Source organism: Pecten maximus, chromosome 12, assembly GCF_902652985.1.
Source record: "Pecten maximus chromosome 12, xPecMax1.1, whole genome shotgun sequence".
Taxonomy (NCBI): Eukaryota; Metazoa; Mollusca; class Bivalvia; order Pectinida; family Pectinidae; genus Pecten; species Pecten maximus.
In genome coordinates, this window is record NC_047026.1 from 34,717,411 (window position 1) to 34,725,978 (window position 8,568).

The 8,568-nt window shown below is 39.2% G+C and overlaps 1 protein-coding gene across 1 annotated transcript; it reads right to left on the reverse strand.

Annotated features, from left to right (window-relative positions):
- Nucleotides 1-7,209: 7,209 nt before the first annotated feature.
- Nucleotides 7,210-7,986, reverse strand: LOC117339015 (extensin-2-like). The gene has a single exon (XM_033900379.1). The coding sequence runs from the start codon at nucleotides 7,984-7,986 to the stop codon at nucleotides 7,210-7,212; it is 777 nt and encodes a 258-aa protein (XP_033756270.1).
- Between the last annotated feature and the right edge of the window lie 582 nt (nucleotides 7,987-8,568).

Here is an 8,568-nt window from a genome sequence, read left to right on the forward strand (position 1 = left end):
CAGACCCGTAGTTAGTTTTAACTATTATCCCTCTTCACCAGACCCGTAGTTAGTTTTAACTATTGTTCCTCTTCACCAGACCCGTAGTTAGTTTTAACTATTATCCCTCTTCACCAGACTCGTAGTTAGTTTTAACAATTGTCCCTCTTCACCAGACCCGTAGTTAGTTTTAACTATTGTCCCTCTTCACCAGACCCGTAGTTAGTTTTAACTATTGTTCCTCTTCACCAGACTCGTAGTTAGTTTTATTGTTCCTCTTCACCAGATCCGTAGTTAGTTTTAACTATTGTCACTCTTCACCAGATCCGTAGTTAGTTTTAACTATTGTTCCTCTTCACCAGACCCGTAGTTAGTTTTAACTATTATCCCTCTTCACCAGACCCGTAGTTAGTTTTAACTATTATCCCTCTTCACCAGACCCGTAGTTAGTTTTAACTATTATCCCTCTTCACCAGACTCGTAGTTAGTTTTAACTATTGTCCCTCTTCACCAGACCCGTAGTTAGTTTTAACTATTGTCCCTCTTCACCAGACCCGTAGTTAGTTTTAACTATTGTCCCTCTTCACCAGACCCGTAGTTAGTTTTAACTATTGTCCCTCTTCACCAGACTCGTAGTTAGTTTTAACTATTATCCCTCTTCACCAGACCCGTAGTTAGTTTTAACTATTATTCCTCTTCACCAGACTCGTAGTTAGTTTTAACTATTATCCCTCTTCACCAGATCCGTATTTAGTGTCAGCTATTGTTCTTCTTCTGAATATGACTGAACAGGTTCATCTTAAGTTCTTTAAAAGAATTCTTAAAGTGAGGCCTACCCCAAATTTTATCATCTATGGCGAGCTAAGTCGGGTGCCATTACACGTTAAATTAAGAATGGTGTTTTTTTAATAGACTGATAAGTAACGAAAAAAAACTAAGTAGTATTTTACTTCAATTAGCTTTACATTTGCAAAATGACGCTGCATTTTCGTTCAAATGGATTAACTGTTTACAAAGTATTTAACGAATCTGTATTCCCTTTAAATTCGATAACAAAATACAGATGCCTGATAGATTTTCCAAATATGCTTTCAAACAACGACTGATTGATCAGTTTTTACAAAGATGGTTCTCTGACATTGCTAACTCATCTCGTGGACAGTTTCTACTCTGTTCAAAACAGAATTTGGTATGGAAAAATATTTGTTAAATTTGTCAGAACATATCAGAACATCTATAACAGAACTCCGCACTTTGAATTTAAAATTCCCAATAGAAACAGGTAGATGGTATAATTATTTCCCGAGAGAATCGTTTATGTAACTTATGTGCGGAAAATATTGGGGGTGAATTTCATTACTCTTTTTGTATGCAATAATACTTCTATATCTACCTTACGAAACAAATATATTCCTCGCTATTATTATACAAACCCAGATATGAACAAGTTAAAAGGTTTCTTGTCAATATGCAACCAACAAGTTTTGACAGGTTTATCTATTTTCGTATTCGAAAATGTCTCGTCTTCTGTGATCGAATGTGATACTAATGTTTATCTGTTCGGATTTAGATAAAAGAGTTTTATATATTTATAAACACTCTGGCGATTTAAATAAGAAATATTTATATACGTAATCATTATATAAACATTGTTTGTGTGTGTGCGCGCGCGCGTCTATTCAAGTATCTAATTATATGCATTTGTATGTATATGTTTGTATGCGCACGATTGTGTACATATGCTGAAATATAAAAATTCGCTTAATCAATGATTTGGAAATGTATTTCATTTCTGGAGAGCTCTAAAGTCAACTGTCCATTCTGTCAAATGTATTTGTATGCTTCCTCATATAGCACATATTTTATGTGTCTGAGTGTTAAATAAAAATCTTGAAATCTTGAATAACTACATCCCTCTTCATCTGACCAGAAGTTAGTTTCAACTATTGTATCTCTTCACCAAGTTCAAGTTCAAGTTCTTTATCATTTTGAGCGAATTAGCTCATCAGTTTAGAGTACAGACATATTATTATATATAATTCACAAAATCATATATACAGGTCAGCTGTGGAAAGGCGGATAAACGACAATTATTGAAAGTGCATTTATATCTAATCGTTACATCATAGTTTCATGTATTTATAATAATGTAATTACATATAAAAAGTCATGTATTTATAATTATGTAATTACATATTAGAAAGTATGTGTACACATGAACACAAGTTTCATTCAAGTAATAATTCTAACCTTTTCTTATCAGCAAGCTTTATATATTTACCCAAACTTGTCAATTCTTTAGGGCTATTTGTAGAAAGTAATTCCACTAATTTGTATACACTTGGATTTGTCACATACATGTAATACCCTTTCAAGAATGCAAAAAAAAAGAAGGACAACCTGCTTCAATATCATTCATGTCACGTAAATGACAAACTCTTTGGTGTCGCTTAATGTTATGATATCTACCTTTTTCAATATTTAGACACTACCAGACACTAGTTAGTTTTAACTATTGTTCCTCTTCATCAGACCCGTAGTTAGTTTTAACTATCGTCCCTCTTCACCAGACCCGTAGTTAGTTTTAACTATTGTTCCTCTTCACCAGATCCGTAGTTAGTTTTAACTATCGTCCCTCTTCACCAGACCCGTAGTAAGTTTTAACTATTATCCCTCTTCACCAGACCCGTAGCTAGTTTTAACTATTATCCCTCTTCACCAGACCCGTAGTTAGTTTTAACTATTGTTCCTCTTCACCAGACCCGTAGTAAGTTTTAACTATTATCCCTCTTCACCAGACCCGTAGTTAGTTTTAACTATTATCCCTCTTCACCAGACCCGTAGTTAGTTTTAACTATTGTTCCTCTTCACCAGACCCGTACTTAGTTTTATTGTTCCTCTCCACCAGACCCGTAGTTAGTTTTAACTATTGTTCCTCTTCACCAGACCCGTAGTTAGTTTTATTGTTCCTCTTCACCAGACCCGTAGTTAGTTTTAACTATTGTTCCTCTTCACCAGACCCGTAGTTAGTTTTATTGTTCCTCTTCACCAGACCCGTAGTTAGTTTTAACTATTGTTCCTCTTCACCAGACCGTAGTTAGTTAAAACTATTGTTCCTCTCAACCAGACCCGTAGTTAGTTTTAACTATTGTTCCTCTTCATCAGACCCGTAGTTAGTTTTAACTATTGTTCCTCTTCAACAGACCCGTAGTTAGTTTTAACTATTGTTCCTCTCAACCAGACCCGTAGTTAGTTTTAACTATTGTTCCTCTTCACCAGACCCGTAGTTAGTTTTAACTATTGTTCCTCTTCACCAGACCCGTAGTTAGTTTTAACTATTGTTCCTCTTCACCAGACCCGTAGTTAGTTTTAACTATTGTTCCTCTTCACCTGACCCGTAGTTAGTTTTAACTATTGTTCCTCTTCACCATGCAGACTCGTAGTTAGTTTTAACTATTATCCCTCTTCACCAGACCCGTAGTTAGTTTTAACTATTGTTCCTCTTCACCAGACCCGTACTTAGTTTTATTGTTCCTCTCCACCAGACCCGTAGTTAGTTTTAACTATTGTTCCTCTTCACCAGATCCGTAGTTAGTTTTAACTATTGTTCCTCTTCACCAGATCCGTAGTTAGTTTTAACTATTGTTCCTCTTCACCTGACCCGTAGTTAGTTTTAACTATTGTTCCTCTTCACCATGCAGACTCGTAGTTAGTTTTAACTATTATCCCTCTTCACCAGACCCGTAGTTAGTTTTAACTATTGTTCCTCTTCACCAGACCCGTACTTAGTTTTATTGTTCCTCTCCACCAGACCCGTAGTTAGTTTTAACTATTGTTCCTCTTCACCAGATCCGTAGTTAGTTTTAACTATTGTTCCTCTTCACCAGATCCGTAGTTAGTTTTAACTATTGTTCCTCTTCACCAGACCGTAGTTAGTTAAAACTATTGTTCCTCTCAACCAGACCCGTAGTTAGTTTTAACTATTGTTCCTCTTCATCAGACCCGTAGTTAGTTTTAACTATTGTTCCTCTTCAACAGACCCGTAGTTAGTTTTAACTATTGTTCCTCTCAACCAGACCCGTAGTTAGTTTTAACTATTGTTCCTCTTCACCAGACCCGTAGTTAGTTTTAACTATTGTTCCTCTTCACCAGACCCGTAGTTAGTTTTAACTATTGTTCCTCTTCACCAGACCCGTAGTTAGTTTTAACTATTGTTCCTCTTCACCTGACCCGTAGTTAGTTTTAACTATTGTTCCTCTTCACCATGCAGACTCGTAGTTAGTTTTAACTATTATCCCTCTTCACCAGACCCGTAGTTAGTTTTAACTATTGTTCCTCTTCACCAGACCCGTACTTAGTTTTATTGTTCCTCTCCACCAGACCCGTAGTTAGTTTTAACTATTGTTCCTCTTCACCAGATCCGTAGTTAGTTTTAACTATTGTTCCTCTTCACCAGATCCGTAGTTAGTTTTAACTATTGTTCCTCTTCACCAGATCCGTAGTTAGTTTTAACTATTGTTCCTCTTCACCAGACTCATAGTTAGTTTTAACTATTGTTCCTCTTTACCAGACCCGTACTTAGTTTTAACTATTGTTCCTCTTCACCAGACCCGTAGCTAGTTTTAACTATTGTTCCTCTTCACCAGACCCGTAGTTAGTTTTAACTATTGTTCCTCTCCACCAGACCCGTAGTTAGTTTTAACTATTGTTCCTCTTCACCAGACCCGTAGTTAGTTTTATTGTTCCTCTTCACCAGACCCGTAGTTAGTTTTAACTATTGTTCCTCTCCACCAGACCCGTAGTTAGTTTTAACTATTGTTCCTCTTCACCAGACCCGTAGTTAGTTTTATTGTTCCTCTTCACCAGACCCGTAGTTAGTTTTATTGTTCCTCTTCACCAGACTCGTAGTTAGTTTTAACTATTGTTCCTCTCCACCAGACTCGTAGTTAGTTTTAACTATTGTTCCTCTCCACCAGACCCGTAGTTAGTTTTATTGTTCCTCTCCACCAGACTCATAGTTAGTTTTATTGTTCCTCTCCACCAGACTCGTAGTTAGTTTTAACTATTGTTCCTCTCCACCAGACTCGTAGTTAGTTTTAACTATTGTTCCTCTTCACCAGACCCGTAGTTAGTTTTAACTACTGTTCCTCTTCACCAGACCCGTAGTCAGTTTAAGCTATTGTTCCTCTTCACCAGACCTCTAGTAAGTTTAAACTATTGTTTTTCTTCACCAGACACATTGTTAGTTTCAAATATTGTTTCTCTTACCAGACACTAGTAATTTTCAACTATTGTTTCTTTTCACCAGACACTAGTTAGTTTTAACTAAATTATCCCTCTTCACCAGGCTCGTAGCTATTTTCATGTGTATGGTTCAGGAGAGAACTAATGACTTGAATTAAATGATAATTAATTAATTATCTTTGTCCACTTTGTGCCTGCCAATGCGCATTGCTTTGCATTTTTGGGGGTGACATTTAGCAGCCTTTTATCACTCCAAGCAGACAGGTGATCCAGGTCATCCTGAAGTTTACTTACATCAGCACTTCCCTGTATGCATATGAATATTTTTTGTCGTCCATGAAGAGATAAACATCCGATTGAATAGTTTGGTTTGGTTTGGTTTATTTTGTTTAACGTCCTATTAACGGCTAAGGTCATTTAAGGACGGCCTCCCGTGCGTGCGACATGCATGCGTGTGTTGAGTGCGTATGTGGGTTTGGGAGGCTGCGGTATGTTCGTGTTAAGTCTCTTGTGATAGGCCGGTACTTTTGCCGATTTATAGTGCTACCTCACTGAAGTATACTGCCGAAGACACCCAGCAGCACACCCCACCCGTTCATATTATACTGACAACGGGCGAACCAGTCGTCCCACTCCTTGTATGCTGGGCGCTAAGCAGGAGCAGCAGCTACCATTTGTAAAGACTCTGGTATGTCTCGGCCAGGGGACAGAACCCAAAACCTTCCTCACAGGGGCGAACGCTCAACTGAAGGCCAAAAGTGAGGCAGTGTCAAGGGAGACATTAGGCAGAAGAAAGTTGTTAAGAAAGAAGAGAAAAGATAAGATCCCAAAGTTAGTCGCCTCTTACGATCATGCAATGGGGGCAGCAGGTTCAATTCTTACGCCCTACCTGCAGGGCAGCGACTGGATAGTAGCAGGTAGGTAATTTATGTAAATGACGAACAATGTTGGTCTGAGTACTGATCCCTGGGGAACTCCGGAGGTTACAGTCGAAATGTTTGCCCTTAGAGTGACTATTTGTTTCCTTTTGACAATGAAGCTGGCCGTCCATTTGATAAATTCCTTTTGACAATGAAGCTGGCCGTCCATTTGATAAGTTCCTCGCTTATTCCATATGATGACATTTTGCTTAAAAGTCTTTTATGCGGAACAGTATCGAATGCTTTCTGGAAATCAATATATTATATATATTATATATACAATCGATCGAATGCCCATTATCTAATTGCTCAGTCCAATTCTAAACATTCAGAAGTTGTAATGACGAGGACCTTCCAGCTATGAATCCATATTGCTTATAAATTCAGTATTTTTCATACAATCGATGTCAAACTATAACCGGTCTGTAATTAACGCCCCTTTTTGAGATTGTTGTTATCAGGGCTTTCCCCCAACTATCCGGTACAGTATCTCTGCTAGTGGTGATCGGTACAGTAACTCTGCTAGTGGTGATCGGTACAGTATCTCTGCTAGTGGTGATCGGTACAGTAACTCTGCTAGTGGTGATCGGTACAGTATCTCTGCTAGTGGTGATCGGTACAGTAACTCTGCTATAGTGGTGATCGGTACAGTAGCTCTGCTAGTGGTGATCGGTACAGTAACTCTGCTAGTGGTGATCGGTACAGTAACTCTGCTAGTGGTGATCGGTACAGTAACTCTGCTAGTGGTGATCGGTACAGTATCTCTGCTAGTGGTGATCGGTACAGTAACTCTGCTAGTGGTGATCGGTACAGTAGCTCTGCTAGTGGTGACCGGTACAGTGACTCTGCTATAGTGGTGATCGGTACAGTAACTCTGCTAGTGGTGATCGGTACAGTAACTCTGCTAGTGGTGATCGGTACAGTAACTCTGCTAGTGGTGATCGGTACAGTAGCTCTGCTAGTGGTGATCGGTACAGTATCTCTGCTAGTGGTGATCGGTACAGTAACTCTGCTAGTGGTGATCGGTACAGTAGCTCTGCTAGTGGTGACCGGTACAGTAACTCTGCTATAGTGGTGATCGGTACAGTAACTCTGCTAGTGGTGATCGGTACAGTAACTCTGCTAGTGGTGATCGGTACAGTAACTCTGCTAGTGGTGATCGGTACAGTAACTCTGCTAGTGGTGATCGGTACAGTAACTCTGCTAGTGGTGATCGGTACAGTATCTCTGCTAGTGGTGATCGGTACAGTAACTCTGCTAGTGGTGATCGGTACAGTAACTCTGCTAGTGGTGATCGGTACAGTAACTCTGCTAGTGGTGATCGGTACAGTAACTCTGCTAGTGGTGATCGGTACAGTATCTCTGCTAGTGGTGATCGGTACAGTAACTCTGCTAGTGGTGATCGGTACAGTAACTCTGCTAGTGGTGATCGGTACAGTAACTCTGCTAGTGGTGATCGGTACAGTAACTCTGCTAGTGGTGATCGGTACAGTAACTCTGCTAGTGGTGATCGGTACAGTAACTCTGCTAGTGGTGATCGGTACAGTAACTCTGCTAGTGGTGATCGGTACAGTATCTCTGCTAGTGGTGATCGGTACAGTAACTCTGCTAGTGGTGATCGGTACAGTAACTCTGCTAGTGGTGATCGGTACAGTAACTCTGCTAGTGGTGATCGGTACAGTAACTCTGCTAGTGGTGATCGGTACAGTAACTCTGCTAGTGGTGATCGGTACAGTAACTCTGCTAGTGGTGATCGGTACAGTAACTCTGCTAGTGGTGACCGGTACAGTAACTCTGCTAGTGGTGATCGGTACAGTAACTCTGCTAGTGGTGATGCAATCATTTCTGTTGTTTTCTAGGTAAATATTGGATGCAATCTATCAATTCCTTGCGACTTATCAATCTTCAATTTCAAATAAATCCAACTCACGAGTTATATCATGGCTGAATCGGGGAAACGATGTCTGTATACGGAAGAGATGGGGTTTCTGTTTCTTCGTCTGGTTCCGTAACAAACACACTTTTGAAATAAGAATTTAAATTATTCGCTTTTTCTGTGTCATTTCATTCTTTGCGGGAGTGTTTATTACCAGATTCTGTAGATATATCTCCAATTTCAGCTTTTGATTTTGACTTCGATCGTCAGTTACGTATGGGTAGGTATCGGATTCAGATTTCACCCAGTCACGCTTACCGCTAATCCGGAGATTTCTGGTGTGTTTTATTGATCTTTAAAAATTCTGAAAACGTCCTGATTAGCTTTCCGCGTGAGACAAGAGGTCAGTTTACGAAGTAGATATTGGAACGTGCCTGACAAAAATGTGACTGACATCTAGATATTTACATTCGTGGTATAGTAATACAGTATGAGATTGACCCAGAATACTGATACCTCAACGAATAATAACTTAGTAAAGTCAGATTT

Coding starts and splice junctions, on each gene's coding strand:
- LOC117339015 (XM_033900379.1), bottom strand. CDS start 7,986: ATGATTGCATCACCACTAGCAGAGTTACTGTACCGATCACCACTAGCA.